At 46.5% G+C, this 20,215-nt stretch overlaps 1 protein-coding gene across 2 annotated transcripts in view; it reads right to left on the reverse strand.

Moving 5' to 3' along the window:
* SCLT1 (sodium channel and clathrin linker 1) overlaps positions 1-20,215 on the reverse strand; it is a 207,883-nt gene that overhangs the window by 186,919 nt on the left and 749 nt on the right. For both annotated transcript variants that reach the window (XM_029592475.1, XM_029592554.1), the window contains exons 2-4: positions 18,088-18,187; positions 17,508-17,575; positions 5,831-5,871 (exon numbers count right to left, since the gene is read on the reverse strand). In XM_029592475.1, coding sequence (XP_029448335.1) covers positions 5,831-5,871; positions 17,508-17,575; positions 18,088-18,115 — 137 coding nt within the window. In that variant the 5' untranslated portion in view covers positions 18,116-18,187. The remainder of the gene's footprint in view (positions 1-5,830; positions 5,872-17,507; positions 17,576-18,087; positions 18,188-20,215) is intronic.

Raw genomic sequence — 20,215 nt, forward strand, 5'->3', positions numbered from 1 at the left:
GATTGTGGTCTGACCTGACTGTGCTTCCTGCTGTGCCGGCCTGCCTCGTCTTCCAAGCTTCGGATCTTCACCTCCACAAAAGGACCACGCCTAAGTCCAGCCAACCCTGGCACCCGAGGGCTCAACCTAAAGGGAACAAGGGTTGGTATTGGTGAAGCTCTAGTTGGGCCTCTGCTCCTGCCAGCTCCGGCTACTCACGGCATAAGGAGAGCTTCAATGGATGCAGATGAAGTGCAAGCTGTGGTGTTGAAAGATTTGTATACAGAGCAGAGAAGGTGACGAATAGCTACCTCTAAATCAAAGATGGATGGCCAGGGAGATTTGTTCTCCAATTTATGAATGACTGAAGGGTTTTAGTTTTTGGACACAGTTGTAAATGTACTGGATCATGTAAAATTGATGTTGCATGATTCGTACTGTAAGCATTGTGTCCTGTAAGACTTTCTTGCCAAAGTCATCAAGAATTTGATGATCCTTCTCAGACAAAATGCTGGCCTGAAGATGGGTCTTGTTTGCTTTTTTTTTTTTTTAGGGTGGAATCCACTAATATGGTATTATAGGGGAAGTTCTACCACACTACACCCTGGTGACTTTTTCATACAGAATTTTATTTATTTATTTATTTTTATTTTTATCATTTTATAAATACAAAGATCATAAATTTTTGCATTTAAAGAAAAAACATGAGATGACAGTCTTGAAAAAATTATACCAATTTCAAAATTAACGTATGAAGTTGACTCCATCATTATTACATATCAATCAATAGAAGAGATGCTTTGGATTATCCATGAAATTCACAGGGAGAAAAAGAACAATAACAAATATCCATCAAGTAATTATATGGCAAACCCTAACACACATTTTTTATTCCATTACTGGATAATTGGGGATGATGTAGGCAATTTTCTCTGATCTATAAACAATTTTAATTGGTCTGGATTAAAGAAAATAAAGGATTCTTCCTGCTTAGAAATAAGACACTTGCATGGGAAATGCAATTTAAAAGAAAAACCCACTGAAATTAACTCCTGACGAAAAGCTAAAAAAGCTTTTCGTCTTTGCTGTGTTACCACAGCTAAGTCAGGGAAAATTTTTATTGGTTTCTCCAAATAGGAAACCTATAAAAGTATTTCTTCATAATTTGGTTCAGATCCTTTATTGAAAAAAGGGTCACCAAAAGGGTTCCCCAATCAATGACATTTGCACTAGAATCCTCTATTCATACAGAATTTTAAATCTAACTTTCGGGCAGCAAGACAATGTTTAATATTGCATGGGTCAGTAATGCTGATGGTTCGGCTGAAAAGTATAGGATCTCTGGAATACCAGTAGGAAATATTACGATTCTTTTTTTTTTTGAAATTTTTTATTTAATCTCTTACATAACAGGAACTACAACGTACCTTCACAGGTAGAACAGCCAACTACACAAGCAGTATTCTTACAACCCTGTGCACAAATAAACGAATGCATAGTGTGATACATTCCCAAGTTGTACATCAATGTGCCCTCGGTCATAATAAACAGAAACTTAATCAACAACAAGTGTGCCGTGAGTCATTGAACAGCTGAAATATTACGATTCTTGCTAACACGGCAAACAGCTAAGATGGGCTCTCTGACATCAGTAGAAATGGACATTGTCCTATTTGGGCTATGCACATTTAAATACAGAAAAAAAATGACATTGCCTGTTCTGCCAAGGACAGCCAAAAGGAAACTCTGCAGTGCTGTGTACATGACTAAGCTGCTGGATTTATTGGCCCTTTCCAGCCAAGCAGATGCCAAAAAAGAGACCAAGAGCAACAAGGGCCATCTGGCCCTGGGTGAATCAGTTCTGAAATAACATTGGGGCCTCTCTCTTTATGGTCCTCCTTTCTTATCCGGGATCAGAGTTTATCAGAGCTCTGTCAAACCTGGGCAGCCCTCATTCATCAGAACTGAATGCTTGAAGAACCTGGAGATGAGACAAAGAACTGGTAAAAGCATGGGAAGGTCTGCAAATTAAAAGCCTTAATTATGCATTCACTTGACTATGCATGAGCTGCTGAATTATGCATAGGTGAGCCCTTGAAAAGGAGCCAGTTAACAGTGCTCACAGCCATCCATCATCAGCTGATCGAGACCCATCTGAAGAGAAGGAGGAGACTCATCTGTGTGATGTGGCTTTCCCCCTGCTTTGCCCCCATGCATCCTGAGCCAAGGTGACTTGCGGAGATAAGGTCTAAGAGACTTGACAGTTGAACAGTCTGTTGTTTCGGTGGCCATGACTGTCCTCTCTGCCTCTGTGCTGGAGAACTGCGAAGGGAAGGATCACCCTGCCAGCCTGAGAACATAAGCTACTGCCAGCTGAATGGTAAGAACCTGGGCTTTATTTCCTACCCCGTGGAAAAGTAAATATCTGCTAAAAAGAGGTGAGACCAGCAGAAATGAATGGTTATTTGATAAGCACCCGATATCAGATAAGAAAAACAATAGTTACAAAAACATATTGCCTATGTCCCCAATTGCTTGTGTGTTTCTTGACACAAAGTGTTAACCTTAGCCCTGTGTAATTTTGGAATAAAGGAGATTTGTTTTGTTTGGCAGTTTGGCTAATTTTCTAATAACGAACTGGAGGGTCCCGGGTAAATAGTAGGTACATACATAAAAGGGAGGTGGGGTTAGAAATCAGAGCTCTTCTCCTTACATGCCCATGACTCCCATCCTGGGATCCAGATCTTTACGCATCACTACATTAAGAGCCACGCCCATCTTGTCCATAAACTTGGAGTATGTTAGGTCTTCTGGCAGTGAGGCATGGTCCAGCAGGCCCGGAGGCACATCAGAAGGAATACTGGTGGGGCTGCCAGGGAATTCCCCTGGGGAAGGTATACTGGGCCATCAGAAATGGGGTAAGACCTGAGGGCTCTGCAATACCAAGGAAGAAGAGATAGGTGGTGGTGGCTCACTGGGGGAAGACCATATACATCCAGAGGATGACTATGCTGGCATTACTCTCTGAGAAGAGAATGGCAGAATGGGATAAGCTGGTGGGAAGGTCAGCTGTTCTGATTCTGGGACTAAGGAGGAAAAGAAATTGCGAACAATGTCTGTCATTTCTTCCACTGCTTACTATGACCTCTGGGCAGGTGTCAATTTAAGTGCATTTTCCTTGAAGACCAGATCAGACTCCTGTTCCCCCGCGGGTGGATTCAATGCCAAGGGTGGAAGAGAATAAATTGATTTTTCAGATTGCAGGCAAAGGTCCTAGAATAGTAGTTGGAAAACTGGCAGGCAGAAATTGAATCGTATCCTCTGTCATAGAAGCACCATATGCTGCATATAGTTAAGTAGGTAAAGCTATCTTTAGTATTCTTTGGGCATAACGTTCACCTGGGCATACTGGTAAGACTGGAAACGAAATTGGCTGTTTGGTGTGTTTTGAGCATCATGAAGCGTTGGAGTGATGAGATAGAGAGAGAGATGTGATGCCTCATCATAACTAATGGGAAGGATTTCTGATTCCTTCTGCATCGAAATTTGGAGTGCTTGTAACCTGCATAGATTTGGGCTTTGATGACCCATGCGCCTAAGAAGGTTGGTGCATAGAGAGCTCTTTCATTTTACTTGCTGGCTCTTTTCGATGCACTTTGTATCGGGTGCTTTGATGCAACATGTGTCAGTTTCGTCGACGCAGCATGCATTAATCTGTGGGATGTGTTATGGCTTGGTCAATCTGATGCGCTGTATATTAAGCATTTTGGTGTGAGATGCATTCCAATGCACCGTGCGTCAGTCATTTTGATGTATCAAGCTCCAAGCGTCCCAATGCACTATGCACTGACGGCTGCTGGTTCATGCCTATAAATTTCCAACTGTCCTTTGTATGTTAAACGTAAAATATTATGTTACCGTGACTTAATAAACAAATGCCTTACTGATAATTTGTTGCATTTCGATATATTCTAACTACAGTTTATTGAAAAAATGTATATACTAATATAGAAATCATGCAGAAAAGGATTAGTCTGCCCAGCAAGCTTCTTATGATAGTATCTGCTGCACAATGCAGGTTACCCAGTGTTTCTCTTAAGGGTAGCAACTGCTGTTCTGTGCAGTTATACCAAGCTTTATGATAACCCATAAAAATTTACTGCTAGCAACATTTTGACTGGGTGATAAGCCATCTTGAAAATTCAGACAGTGCTGCTTTACTTATGGACTTGGCTGTAGAAGCAGTCCTGTGGTTTTTTCCCTTATGTCTACACATTAGTTCCCCAGACCATAAAAGTCGGGGCCGTTGTTGGTTGCTGTTTGAATCCAATACCCCTTTTCCCCTTGCCGTTGAAGCAGAGAACAATGTTGAAGTTGCACCAAAAGTATGAAGGCTTATTGGTTAAGGGTAGTAACTGCCGCACCAGCAAATTACTCCCATGTTCTCTTTTCTTCATTCCCATCCTCTAGCCTTTAGGGATCCACAGTGTTTATCCCATGCCTCTTTGAATTCTTTGACTGTTTTTGTCTTCACCACCTTCTCCATAAGGGCATTCCAGGCATCCACCACCCTCTCTGTGAAGAAATATTTCCTGACGTTGGTTCTGAGTCTTCCTCCCTGGAGTTTCAATTTCTGACCCCTAGTTCTACTGATTTCTTTCCAACGGAAAAGATTTGACATTTGTGCATCACTGAAACCTTTCAGGTATCTGAAGATCTGTATCATATTTCACTTGCACCTTCTCTCTTCAATGGGATACATATTCAGATCCTTCAGCCTCTCCTCATAAGTCTTCCAATATTGACCCCATATCATTTTGGTCGCCATTCTCTGGACCGCCTCCATGCTGTCTCTATTCCTTTTGAGATAAGGGCTCTAGAACTGAACACAGTACTCGAGGGTAGGACTCACTAAGGCCCTGTACAAGGGCATCATCACCTTTTTTTGTTTTCTTACTGGTTATTCCTCTCTCTATGCAGCCCAGCATTCTTCTGGCTTTAGTTATTACCTTGTCACATTGCCAGACACTATCACACCCCTCCCTTAGTCTGTGCACATCAATCTTTCAACAAAATTCACAGCGGTGAACAAGAAATATGCATAAAAGCCCACACAAAACATTTGACAACATAACATAAAAGAATAGTCTGTTCTTTTTGAATGAATGATTGAAATTTGCCGTTATTTTTTAAATTTAGATATGTTGAGACTGTGGATGAAAATTAGAAGAAAAACACTGTGCAAAAACAGCATGATGAGGCAGAGAAACTTTCAGGAAAATAACTCTAGTGCTCTGGGCTTATATCATAGTCTCTTTTATTCTACCCAGGGACTGGGGAATGGTTGATGATTTTACGAAACTTTTGAGTGGTTGATCTAGCCTGGTATAATCATTGCAGTAATGATCTTAAAGTCCTTTTCACATATGTTATAACAATTTCTGATAGCTTCAGGTTTAATGTATTACTATATCTCTTTTAACTATTAGATTAGCAAACATGTTCCTTCCTTAATCCTCTTGGAAGAGAGTGTCACATTGTTTGTATGAATAAGACCTAGTCTGTGAGAAGCATAATTATCTTTTGTGCTTGTATGTTTGTTTTATTGGTTGCAATAGTCCATGTATCTATTTTATAATTTGCTCATTTGAAGGAAATGCAAGACAGAGCAACTTAATCTCGTTTTCCTGATTTTTTTTTGTTAGTCATCTGCCCCCTCCCAAAAATAAATGCCACAAATAACCTGCTTCTGTAGAGGGCTCACCTATTTGCTGGAAATTGCAAGCATTTGTTATAAAAAAACAAAAAACAGTAAAATTGCTGCGGTAATATTTTAGCAAGACATAATTACCTTCTGTCTGTCGATGTGTCAGCTTCACTGAGAACACTGTCCTGCAACAAAATAATCATGCTTTAGATTCTTCTAATCAACAGAAAGTACTTCTTAAAACACAAGACAGAGTTTCCTCAAACCTTTATTTGAAAGACAAAGATTACACTCTGTGTATGGAAGATAATTGAGTTGGGCTTAGGTACAACGGAAAATTACAGAAAAATAGCAAAATTTTGGAAAAGTAAATAGCAAAGATGTTCTGACTTCCTAAAGTATTAGTAATCTTGAAATATCTCAGGAGAGCTCTTCCTACATCCAAAGCACGTTGCAGCCTATATTCAGACAAATCTGAATGCTTGATAAACGAAGGTGCAGACCAATTGATTCAAATGAAAGGGAGAAGCGATGATTTATAGACAAAATGTATGAATTTGATCATATTCCTAGTTATTAATAAAAGGAGTTCCCTACAAGAAGGCACCTACAATTCAGAAATTATTCGAGCTGACCAAATTGCCAACAGGAAACCGCTTTCAAAGTAAGCAGTTTTAGAAAAATACCCCAAACAGGCTCAAACTGCAAGCATGACAGATAAGACAACACCAAATTCAGGCCTTATATGTTCAATGCCTCTTTAAAAATGGGACATATCTGGATGCGAAGACAAAGGCCAACGAAATATATACCACCTGAAACAATCCCTGGCAAGCCTGTTTGGCCTTATTCTTCGCAAGGTTCGATTTTATTTTACGGTATCGTCCAGCCGCCAAGAATTTGAAGGCGGACATGCTCTCTTGAGCCTTCGACACTACGGACATACCAGAACCTCCCAGCTTCATCATCGACCTGTTTCACGTCCTATTGGCGGTCACTATGCCAATTCCACCCGGAAAAGCCTTCGACCCGCCATGTCTCCAGAGTCGGGTATTGACCTGGGCCCACGACTCCTGCAGCTCAGGTCATCCAGGACAACACCGAACCCTGGTTGCTCTCAGTCGGTTCTACTGGTGGCCCGGGATGACGAAGGATACCCGGTCCGATGTTGAATCCTGCCATATGTGTGCCCGGCACAAGAATACTACGGGTTTACCATGGGAGCCTACTCCATCCACTGCCGATCCCTAGCAAACCATGGACACATAGCTCAACAGACTTTATTGTGGTCTTACCGCCGTCCAAAGGCAATAAATCGTTGATCGCTTCTCAAAAATGACTCATTTCGTGGCATTACCAGAGCTACCTTCTGCACCACAATTAGCCCAACTATTTATCCACCACGTCTTCCGACTCCATGGCCTACCCAATGTCATCTTATCTCACCACCAAATTTTGGAAATCCCTTTGTCAAAAGTTTGATGTTACCCTGGAATTTACATCAGCTTACCATCCACAAACCACCAGCCAAGCAGAAAGAATGAAACGGACCCTCAAACAATTCCTATGGACATACATGAACAACAAAACAGGATGATTGGGCAGAGCTACTGCCCTGGGTCAAATTCGCCCTCAACTCTCATCCATCAGCAGCCACCAGCTCTTCACCCTTCCAAGTGATATATTGCAAGCAACCCCTCCCACCTCTGCCCATTCCCGTGACCGTCCCTTCACCTGCCACTCAGCTGTCCGCCGAGGAACTGCATCGACTTTGGACCTTCACATAACAAACCTTACTCAAAGCTATCCGGGCAGCCAAATGATTTTCGGACCTCCACTGAAGACCTAGCCCCCTCTTCGACCCGGCCAGAAAGTATGGTTAAGTACGTGGTTTATCTGCCTGAAACTACCATCTATGCGCCTCGCTCCCCACTTCATCGGCCCATTTTCGATACTCCGCCGCATAGGCTCGGTGTCTTACCAGCTTCAACTTCTGTCCTACCTTAAAATTCACAACACTTTCCATGTGTCGCTCTTAAAACCAGTGGTGCTGACATGGCCATCTGGGATTCCACCCGAACCGCAGCCTCTCTCTTCCAAAGACAACTCCACTTACCAAGTCCGGGAAGTTCTCGATGTCAGGAAACACGTGAGGAAGTGGGAATACCTGCTAGCTTGGGAGGGCTTCGGCCCTGAAGAAAATAGTTGGGAACCTATCGCCAATATCTTGGACAAGGACGTTCTCGCTCAGTTCCACAGGGCCCATCCTTCCAAACCAAAACCCCCGGGGAGGCGCCCTAAAAATGGGGGTACTGTTAGATGCTGTGGGTGGCCTCAGACGGACTCTCCTACTTCCTCCCCGGGCGTTGGCGCTCCAGCCGCAAGCCTCGTGCCTTCTCCCGAGACTTGATCTGTGCCGCACTCCACGGCGGCCGAACAATTTCCGATTCCCTCTTCGCGGCACTAGGCCACAGGCCTCTGCTCCCAGCAGCCCACGTCGGGCAGGACTCTCCCGCACCTCCTGAGCTGTTTTAAAGGGCCAGCACATATCGATGCAGCCCAGCCTCCTGGATGACGTCAGGAGCCGGGAACTATTTATTGGAACCTTCTCTTCCTGTTCCTCGACTTGGCAACGAGTCTGCTTCACTCAGGAGGGGGTCTTCTGAGCTGCGTTGGTGTCTTGAGTCCTGTTCCAAGCCCTGTTCCTGCTCCAGCTCCCATCCTTGGTTCCGGTCGGATCTTCTGGCTTCGGCAACTCTCTGGCTTCTGATCCTGGACTAACTTCGGACGACTCTCCCAGCTGTGAATCCACCATCTTCGCAGGGGCCCACCTAAGACCAGCCAGCCCTACGACCCAAAGGCTCAACCCGCGGGGAACGGGGCTAGTATTGGTGAAGTTCTAGCTGGTCCCTGCGTCAGCCCAGCCTCGCCTCCTGACAGTGGGGACCTGCGGGGGTTCTCCCTCTCAGGTAAGGGGTCCACACCCTCCTTCGTCACTTCAACAGCCACCCTAAACTTTCGTCATCTTCTCAAGATCTTCTCCAAACAAAAGCTGCCCCTTAAAGGGAAATTTTGTCAAACTGATCTTAGATATGGAATCCACTAACCAATTATGCAGCCATAGTAATCTCCTAGCTGCCACTATGGACGTTACACCATTAACAGATGACTGCGCCAAATCAAAACCAGCATCACCTGGTTCTAAATCAACGGATTCATCCAAAGTATCTTCCTAGACCTGCTGAGCCAGACTCAATCCCGATCTTGCCACTATACATCTATAAGCTGCTATTTTCAGGATCATACTGTGCTGTGACTTCAAAGGCTTGTTTAAGCATAGACTATTTTCCTATCTTGAGAGTCTAATCGAAGTACCACCCTCAATGGAAATCATTGTCCTTAATCACCAAACAGACTAGAGCAAAATTTCTCCCTTGCCTGATGAACTAAGAAGAGCATTCTCCTTTAAAATTTGCCTCTGGAGATACTCGTTCTACATCAATCAAATCTTTCACTAACTTGTGAAGAGACAGTTTTCTACTACTGACCATAACAGAATCCTCCACAGAATGAAAAAGCTCATCTCTTTTATCCTCTTAAATATTCAGCGTACGCATGGATTGAGAGATCAAGGTTGTGAGTTATCTCTTATGGAATAGCCATAGCATAGAATTACCACCCTCCTCTTCAGGAGGAAACTCCCCTTCTTCCAAATCTCCCTCACTATCGCCTTGGTGAATGGTATTAAAATCCAAAAGAGACTCCTCTGAACCAGTAAGATTTTCTTTTGGTAATTTCTCCTCTTCTTTCTCGCTGGACCTCTTCCTTCCCTGAACCCCTGCTAAATCCGTAGGAGGAGGGAGGACTGAAGCAGAAATATACTGCTAGCAGCCACTGTGGATAGAGGACTTACTGCAGAACCTGATCCAGGAATACAGAGCTGAGACTAAAGGAAAATTATGTTTCTTACCTGATAATTTTCGTTCCTGTAGTACCAAGGATCAGTCCAGGACACCTGGGTTGTGACTCCGCACCAGTAGATGGAGACAGATTAAAACTTGTGGGCGGAGCCATATATAAGCCCCTGTGCCAGTCACAGCCCCTCAGTCATACGTAATGTCAAAGTAGAAAAATTCAAAAGCCAACATAGCTAACCAAAGAAACTTACTAAGTAAAATAACTCCAACACCCCTACAGGAATGAACAGACTCTCCAACCGGGAGAGCGAACAAAATAAGGGGTCAGCGTATTAAAAAACAACAATGAGCGGACTCTCCATTACTATAGCGCCACACTGCGGGCGGGATCCTGGACTGATCCTTGGTACTACAGGAACGAAAATTATCAGGTAAGAAACATAATTTTCCTTTCCCTGTACGTACCAGGATCAGTCCAGGACACCTGGGATGTACCAGAGCTAAGTTATCGAGGGTGGGAAGCAGAGAGTCCCGCTCGGAGTACCCTCTCTCCAAATCCCCCAGCATCAGTAGCTTGAACATCCAATCGGTAATGTTTAATGAAGGTATGCAACGATTTCCAGGTAGCCGCCCTGCAAATCTCTTGAGACGACACCTGAGAAGATTCCGCCCAGGACGCCGCATGAGATCTCGTCGAATGAGCTCGAAGACCCACTGGCGGTGTTTTACCGCGGAGAATGTACGCGGAACCAATGGCCTCCTTGAGCCAACGGGCGATCGTTGAGCGGGACGCCGCAGAACCTTTCTTCGGACCCGACGTCAACACAAACAGATGATCCGTTAAACGAAAAGAATTTGTGACCTCCAGATAGCGAAGAAGAGACCTCCGCACATCTAGTTTTCTCAAATCCCTCAACTTCGGGTCGGAAGAATCACCAACCGCGAAAGCGGGAAGTTCAATCGATTGATTCAAATGAAAAGCCGATACGACCTTAGGTAAGAAAGAGGGAACGGTCCGCAAGGAAACCCCTGAATCAGAAAAGCGCAAGAAGGGCTCTCTGCAGGATAGAGCTTGCAACTCAGAAACCCGGCGAGCCGAAGCAATAGCTACCAGGAATACAGTCTTTAACGTGAGATCTTTGATCGTAGAATGCTTCAGAGGCTCAAAAGGAGCTGAGCATAAGGACGAGAGCACCCAGTTGAGGTTCCAAGAAGGACAAGGGAGCCGCAAAGGAGGACGGAGGTGTTTCGCTCCCCGAAGGAAACGGGAGATATCCGGGTGGAGAGCCAGGGAGACTCCCCGAATCTTACCACGCAAACAACCAAGCGCCGCGACTTGGACCCGTAGGGAACTGCACGCTAAGCCTTTGGCCAGCCCAGCCTGGAGAAAAGCCAAAATATCGGGAATAGCAGCGGAAGTGGGACTAAGACCCCGCTCCACGCACCACTCCTCAAAGACGACCCAGACTCGAACATAAGCCAGAGACGTGGATTGTTTTCTGGATCTCAGTAACGTAGCAACTACCGCATCAGAGTAACCTTTTTGCTTCAACCGATACCTCTCAAAAGCCATGCCGCGAGACAGTAGTGATCCGCATCCTCCAAACAGACGGGACCCTGACGAAGGAGCCCCGGAAACCCCTGTAGACGAAGGGGTGCCGCCACCGACAACTGGACCAGGTCCGCAAACCACGGACGGCGCGGCCACTCTGGCGCCACCATGATCACGTTGGACGGGTGCAATTCTATGCGCCGCAGTATCTTGCCGATCATGGGCCATGGTGGGAACACATACAGTAGCACCTCCGTCGGCCAGGAAAGTGCTAACGCGTCGACCCCTTCTGCTCCTCTTTCTCGGCGTCGACTGAAAAATCTCGGAGCCTTTGCGTTGTTCCACGTGGCCATGAGATCCATGTGGGGCGTTCCCCAAGTCTTGCAAATGAGAAGAAACGCTTCTTCCGCTAGCTCCCACTCTCCGGGATCCAGGTGGTGTCGGCTGAGGAAGTCCGCCTGGACATTGTCGGCTCCTGCTATGTGAGACGCAGCGAGATCGCTGAGATGCCGCTCTGCCCAGGCCATCAAGGAACATGCTTCCTCCGCTACTTGAGGACTTTTCGTCCCTCCCTGGCGATTGATGTAAGCCACGGTGGTCGCGTTGTCCGACAATACTCGGATTGCCTTTCCTCGTACAAGGGGAAGAAAAGCTTGCAATGCCAGACGGACCGCCCTGAACTCTAGGCGGTTGATAGACCACTGGGTCTGATCTTCTGACCATAGACCCTGAACTGATTTCTCTTGGCAAACTGCACCCCAACCGGAAAGACTGGCATCCGTGGTCACCACTGTCCAGTTGGGAAGAAGAAGAGATACTCCACAGGAGAGATGTTTGGAATCCAGCCACCAGCCCAGGCTGGAGCGCACCTGATTCTCGAGAGGCAGTGGAAGATAATATTCCTCTGAGATCGGTTTCCAGCGGGACAACAATGAAGACTGCAGTGGCCGTAGGTGAGCGAACGCCCAAGGGACTAATGCCAGCGTTGAGGCCATAGATCCGAGAACTGTCAGGTAATCGCAGACTCGCGGACGGTGTTGAGACAAAAGTCGTCGTACCTGAGACTGTAGTTTGCATATCCGATCCTGAGAGAGAATCACTCTGCCCCGTTTTGTATCGAAAACGGCTCCAAGGTACTCCAAGGACTGAGTGGGTTCCAGATGACTCTTGTTGTAGTTGACCACCCAGCCGAGGGACTGCAAGAATTGTAGCACCCTGGATACCGCTTGCCGACACAGGCTCTCTGACTTCGCCCGAATCAGCCAGTCGTCGAGGTAAGGGTGAACCAGTAGGCCTTCCCGACGTAAGTGCGCCGCCACTACCACCATCACTTTCGTGAATGTCCGAGGCGCTGTCGCCAGGCCAAACGGAAGAGCCCGGAACTGGAAGTGTCTGCCCAGAATGCAAAAACGCAGAAACCGCTGGAAGGCTGGCTGGATGCCCACATGAAGGTATGCTTCTGTGAGATCTAGTGACGCAAGGAATTCGCCTGGCCGCACTGACGCGATCACCGAACGAATGGTTTCCATCTTGAAGTGAGGGACCCGAAGACATCTGTTGACTCCTTTCAGATCCAGTATGGGTCGGAAAGTGCCGTCCTTCTTGGGAACTATGAAGTAAATGGAGTACCGGCCCTTGCCGTACTGATCGGCCGGAACTGGAGAGATGGCCCCCAAGCTTTCTAGTCTTCGGATGGTGTCTAGCACTGCCGCCTTCTTCTTGGGATCCTTGCAAGGCGAGACCAGGAACTTGTCCGTTGGGATGCGAGCAAAATCTAACTCGTAACCGTGTCTTATTACGTCGAGGACCCACTGATCCGACGTCATGTTGGCCCATACCTCGAGAAATAAGGATAGACGCGCCCCCACGTTTGGGACAGCGTGCTGAGGGCGCGACGAGGAATGGGCCGGCCGAACTTCATTGCGAAGGTTTGGAACCCGTACCAGACGGGGCTCCTCCTTGCCTGCCAAAGCGTTTGCCCCGAAAGGAGTGCTGCCAGTGAGTGTTTCTAGAAGAGGCCGGCCTGTACGAAGGTCCGGTGGATCTTTGCGGCCTGGACTTCCGGGGACCCCGGAAACGGGCCCTGCCAGAAAACGAAGAGCGCGACCGGGTCCTGTCCTCTGGCAGCCTAAACGCTCGGTTCTCACCCAGGGAAACCATCAAGTCATCTAATTCCTTACCAAACAGCAATTTCCCTTTGAAGGGCAATGCCCCGAGGTGAGCCTTGGACAGACCATCCGCCGCCCAGTTGCGCAGCCAAAGGAGGCGGCGTGCCGACACCGCTGCCACCATGGATCTAGCTGAAGTGCGTAGAAGATCATGGAGCGCATCGGCCCCATATGCGATAGCTGCTTCCAACCTATCTGCTTGGGAAGCCTCCTCCGGAGAGAGATCTGCATTCGCCTGCAGTACCTGGGCCCAGCGCAGACTAGCTCGCATAGCGAAGTTCGTGCAAATGGCAGCTCGAACTCCCAAGGCGGAAACCTCAAAAATCTTTTTGAGCTGTACCTCCAACTTTCGGTCTTGGATATCCCGAAGGGCCGTCGCTCCCGTGACAGGGATGGTAGACCTCTTCGTGACAGCGGACACCGCCGAATCCACTTTTGGAAGTCGGAGGAGCTCCAGCGCGTCCTCTGGTAAAGGATAGAGTTTATCCATGGCCTTGCTGACTTTCAAACCTAACTCCGGAGTATCCCATTCCTTGAAAAGGATATCCGTGGACGAGAAATGAAAAGGGAAGGCAACCGCCGGTCCTGTGAGGCCGAGAAGAACAGGATCCATATTCGCCTCCTGGCGGACCACCACCGGAGGAGCTTCAATTCCCAATTCATGGAGAATGGCCGGAATGAGAGGTGCCAGTTCCTCTCTGCGGAATAGCCGTACCACCTTGGGGTCATCTCCTTCTGCAGCCTGTGCAGCTTTCTCTGCAATGGGCTGTGCAGTACCATCCACTGCTGCCTTTCCGGCCCCCGTCAGGGGCTCCTCGGCGGACTCCGTATCATCCTCAGGGGAATCCTCGGGATCCGATTCCTGCGGCACCCCCCTGGGAGGCCGCTTCCCCCGGGACGCACCGTGGGCGATCTCCGCGCCCTTCCTGGACTTCTTTTTCCGTGGAGGAGACCCGTGGTCGGCCGCACGCGAGCCATTCCCCCGGATGCGCTTGCTGCGCTTGTATTTGAGAACTTTGCGCAGCAACAGCGCAAAATCCTCAGAAAAATCACCAGAATCCGAAGAATCACTCTCGGAACCCTCCCGGGACCGAAGCCCCTCCGAGGGAACCTCCCCCGCCGCGACACGCTGTGGGGAAAGCGCAGGAGGAAAGGAAGAGGCCCCCACCGTTTCCCGCGAAATTTCCCGGCCGGTGGCCAAGATGGCCGCCACTCCCGCAGTAACCGGGAAAAAATCCTGAGGCCTGTCAGCGGAGCTAACACCGCGCGACGGCGAACGCGCGACCCGGGAACGAGCCCCCCGCGGTGCTGCCGAGGATCCCTCATCACCCGGGACGCAAGCTGAACAAAGGCTGTCCCTTGAAAGACGCGCGCGTGCCGAGCCGCAGGCCCTGCACTGTGCAGCACGCGGCATGCCGGCGAAAACGCGGGATAAAACGGGGCCGCGGCGAAAAAATTACCTCAAAAATTAAAAAATTAAAAATAAACAAAAGGCGCAATTCGGCGACCTCCCCCCTGCCAATGACGCCCCCCCACCGAGAAAAACGGAGCGGCGACGCCAGGTAACAGAGAGCCGCAAAAACAAAAGTAAAAACTTTTTTTTTTTTTTTTTTACAAACAAAAACGCTGTCCGTGGTTCTGAAAAGCCCTTATTCCTGCAGGGGTGAGTGAACCAGGCTCCCTGGTGTCACCCCTGACGCTGCCACTAGCTTAGCCGGGTCCTCAACCCTGGCAGCGGCCTCAACCGGGGGAGGGTAGTCCCCTCAGGACCTCTCAACTCCCCTGGGAGGCAGGGCACCCGGGACTAAGAGATTAAAAGAAAAAAACCCCAATTTGGTAAATAAACAACTAAGCCTAATAGAAAAGCCTAGCCCAAAAAATTCAAACCTGACTACACCAACACCAGAATCAGGTCAGGCAGGGCTGTGACTGGACCTGCACCATCTACTGGAGACAGAGTAAGACTGAGGGGCTGTGACTGGCACAGGGGCTTATATATGGCTCCGCCCACAAGTTTTAATCTGTCTCCATCTACTGGTGCGGAGTCACAACCCAGGTGTCCTGGACTGATCCTGGTACGTACAGGGAAGAAGCCTTAGCTCTCCTCCATTCCCACGTGGTTCGTCCACGGCAGCCGATCCCGATTCAGAAAATCAGGACTCCCCCAGAAAAAGGTTGCATGGTTGATTCTGTGAAAGCAGACCCCCACAGGGAGCAATAAAATCAATCACCCCCCCAAGCTATACTGCATGCACTGCACAATTCTGAAGTGGATCCTGATTGCACCATTCTCAAACAAGTGGTGCTGAGTGTGTTATTTTTTCCCACGCTCTACAGTTGCCACCATGTATTCCCCTCAGAGGCCCCAGCACACAGAAAAATACTATGCTGAAGGAAAAAGGCTTAGAGACTCACCCGGGAGCTCAATGTTGCCTGCACGGCTCCAGTCTGCAGCTGCCCACAAGGCCTGAACAGCCAAGCGTCTCTCTTTATTTTATTACCACAGCTCCTCTGCATTTAAAGAAGCACCCCTTTTAAAGAAAGAGGGGGAAACTGAGAGACCGCAGCCTAAAATCAAACCCCAACCCCTGGACCAGGACTTCCTCAATTGAGGGAGAGAGCTTAAGGCTTTTACCTCAAGAGCTGCCTCTTTCCTATTCTTTTTGCTTTCCTTCTGTCACCTGAGGAAGAGCTTAACTGAGGGAGAGAGAGAAACTTGTCTTTCACTTCAGGAGCTGCCTCTAATCTCCGTTTCCTATTCAGCCTACTAGGCCTCAGTCCACAGCAGAGGATGCTCCTCTACCATCTGCTAGAGACAGAGAATACAGACAAGCTGAGGTCAGCATGGATGCACACAAGGAGTGACATCAGTGTCTCCATCTGCTGGTCAGGCAGCATAACCCATTCGTCTGGACTGGTCTGACTGGATGAAGAATTCTATATCAAGCAGCTTCTCTGGAACTCTCCTGCAAGAATGGCATAAGCGGCATGTAGGCCCAAACCTAGCCAATTTGTACAGTGCATACAATGCCTTTAGTTATACAAATATGAACTAATCAGATCCAGTGTGTCAGATGACATGTTTAACTCTTCCAACGTACGTGCTCTTGGCAGTGCAGGGAATTGTAGAAGTATGTCATTTTAAAAAAACACTTCTAATTGAAGCAAAGCAAGTCTGCCTACATGACGCGTACAGTTCTAAAATATAATAGTAAAGATTCATATTATGCCTTCTATCCAGACTGCCTCCTACTTAATACTTTAGAAATATATACACAGTCACCTAAGGGCTGGAATGGATGTGCTTTTGTCATAACAAAAACACATCCTCCCTACCTACGACTTGAACCTTCCCTTTCAAAAAGGGCATCAAGGCTTGGCTCTTCAAGCAAGCCTACTCAGAAGCTAATCAAACATAGCCTTCATCCCACTTACCTCCCCTGCCATCCCCGATATTTTCGCTTCCAACCCACTCTCCTCCCCACACTCACCCTGCCCCTGACACCCCATCTGCCCTCGAGGTGTCTCCCCTCTATCCCACCCTCCACACCTCTCCCACCTGTTACCTCCCCCCTCACTCTGTCTGTCACGGAGACTCCCCCAAGGACATAATGTAAACGAGCACTCCGCCTGACTTTATCAATCAAGAAAACAGTCACAAATATGTTACTTATCGAAGTTTTTCTTTTTTTGTTATCTCTCACAGTTCAATTATTGTTTATTCCTATCAATTCGCTCTGGTCTACCCTCTCTCCTTCTCGCTGCTCTTTCTCCTCCCCCCCCATCTCACCTTTTTCTTGCCTGCTCCTCCTACCCCTCCCTGTTCATTGTAATTTTCTGCCTGCTTCAGTTTTTTGTAAACCGGTGTGATGTGGGTCCACGAATGTCGGTATAGCAAAAGTTCATAAATAAATAAATAACTGAAAGCATCATGTAGGGAGACAAAGTGATGCGCCCATGCTCAACACAAAGTGGATCAGCCAGATGTGCACTTACAATCGTTAGGTGCTCTGCTGACATATAGTCCACTGATCTAATAACTTGACCACACCGTCTTCCTGTCTCACATTGCAGAGAACAGATGGCACGGCTTGCTTTTAAACTTTCACGCATAAATCTTAAATCAGCTGCAGAGGGGTAATGCCACTTTCTTTACTTTCACTAAATACATTTCATCCATATACCTTCACAGAAGGAGGCCTGGAACGATTCTCGGCTTGGACATTTCTGATAGCTGCACATAATTTCTGCACTAAAACAAAAGATCAGAAAATGACATCACATTTGGTTCGTGCACTGCATGTCACATTACCCACAACCAATCCTACACCGGTTCCCTTCTTTTCTTACAGTGCGGTTTTGTAATAAGGCCTTTGGTGCGTCACTCAGTTTAGCTGGGATATCATCCTCATTATGGACCAATCAGGTGCAGCATTTGTCATGGATTTGTGGCTCTCTTCTAAACATGGTTGCTTCCAAGCAGCTATTTAGTAAATAGTTTTGAGAATGCCCTGAAAGTAAAAGTCTTTAACTGATCCCGCGTCAGTACTACCACTAAATACAAAACAGTTTTGTTTGTCACAGCCTTTACCAGATGATCTCTGATTCCTGATGTTTTTTCAATACTACTTGTCGCCATGTGCAATTTGAAAATACCGTGCAATGCAGAGTAAATACTTTTTAAAAGTAGGAATCTACAATATAAATACTCCAGAGGCATGTTTAAATTTAATTTTTGCCAAACTATAAAAATCTGCTCTTTACCTTGAGAATCTAGTTCCAGTTTTGCCATTTTGTAGACAGTTGTGCTGTGACCAACCACAACCTTTCGGTTAATCCCTCTAGAAATGAATGTGCACAAAACCTGTTGAGAGAAAGAACAAGCACAAAGTGTCTTCTTTGTACAGCACTAAGAACCCAATCCATTGCTGAACACCGTTAGACTCATCCAGTCACTGCCAATAGAACTGCAGCTTAAACACTGCTTCCCTGCCACAATGGTTAGAATTGGCAGGCTAAGAATAATGCAGCTGAGACTTCTAGAAGTTTATTTGTAGAACTACAACTATATGAGGATAGGGGTTAATTCACTTGTGAGGCTGGAAAGAAAGCAGTGAAAAATAGCTATTTGAGTTGGCTGGTGAAATATTTGCTGTACAGGAGTAGAGGGCTGTTCAGGAGGGTGCATAGATTCAAAATGGACACAAATGAAGGATTTAGTGCCTGCTTCACACCAAGCCACGGAATGCATTAGCTGCCTGTGCAGGAGCTTCATCATCCCTTCTCCGACATACATATGTTCCATATTCATTATACAGCTTATGTATTCAGACACTTGTTACATGTTCCCTATTCATTCACTTGTTATATGCACCGCATTCATTCTCTCTTGTTATATGTAACGTATTTAACATATTCTACTGTTCTATGTACAGCTTCTGGCTAATGTACAGGGTTATGCACAGCCTTTGGCTAAGTTACAGTTTTATGTAAACCGGAGTGATTTGTATTTCATACAGGAACCTCTGTATATAAAAATTAAAAATAAATAAATACAGTCTCCCGCATGATGCCGATGATTATATAGAAAAAAAGACAGTGAAAAAAAATCTGACTATGTGCAGATCAGGATGTCAGCATGAACCAAGGGCAAAAAAGGTAAAAACGCACATCCACACTACCTCATTTGTATACACACTAAAACAATTATTCTACCTGGCACCTCAGGAATCAATGGGGAAACTGTGTTCAGATACATGCAATGTTTGCAGCGATATCAGTGATTATAATGGTGCAGTGTGAGACGTGGGTAATGTAAGACAAACCAGGAAGCAAGTGTGAAGAGGACAGGCAGGAGAGCCACCAGGAGATAAAGGTGATGGTTGAGCTCCCGACCTAATATGGAGATAGATATGTACTTGTATGCTGGGGACCAGGAAAGGGAGAGATGACTTCTTTTGCCTGTAAATATTATATCCTATGAAATCCAGAAAGCAGCTCTGCTTGGCACAATGCAAAGAGAGCATTAGAAGTAAGTCTGAGAGGCTGAGGTCATACCCAGCATACCCTGACATACGAGCGAGATTCACTCCTGTCATGGTATGCACAAAACTAACCCATTTTGAAACACAATCCTGTGAAAGAATCTTTACTTGTAGATACCTGCTGGCCTTGCATGCCAGTACTTCTCTCTGCCCCAAAGAGCACAAGATGCCTCTTAGTTGTGCTTAGGCAGCATGTAGCCAAAAGTATTGTTTCATACACCATATATTTTTAGCCATAACATAAAGAGGGGCTCCTTTAGGTGTAACTAGCCAGGAGAGAAAACTACATATGCATTTTGAAGTTTCTAAAATTGACATGGGTGGGCAAACATGCATGTTTTAGAAATTGTAAATTTACTTTTAGCTGCATAAAGAGTCAATATTCAGCAACAATGTATGCAACAATAATATTTTAATATTATCTGGATTGGTGAAGACCAAAAAGTAGGTGCATAGGAGTGCCACTTAGGTACCCTCCTGAAAATGTATCCTGGGCAGGTGTCACATGCTCATGTTTATTGCATAACTGAGAGAGGATGACAGCCGGTTCTGGCATCTCTTATAACCCCCAAGCATTGCTCCTTCAGCAAATCCTCCAAGACCAACGCACAATAAAGCTCTGGAATTTGTTGCCAGAGGATGTGGTTAGTGCAGTTAGTGTAGCTGGGTTTAAAAAAGGTTTGGATAAGTTCTTGGAGGAAAAGTCCATTAACTGCTATTAATCAAGTTTACTTAGGGAATAGCCATTGCTATTAATTGCATTCCCATGTTCAATATCCACACTGCAGTTTTAGATACTTTTTTTTTTTTTTTACCCAATCTGGAGACTTTTCACGGTGGATCTGATG

The sequence above is a fragment of the Rhinatrema bivittatum genome, chromosome 1 (assembly GCF_901001135.1).
Source record: "Rhinatrema bivittatum chromosome 1, aRhiBiv1.1, whole genome shotgun sequence".
NCBI classification, from domain to species: Eukaryota; Metazoa; Chordata; class Amphibia; order Gymnophiona; family Rhinatrematidae; genus Rhinatrema; species Rhinatrema bivittatum.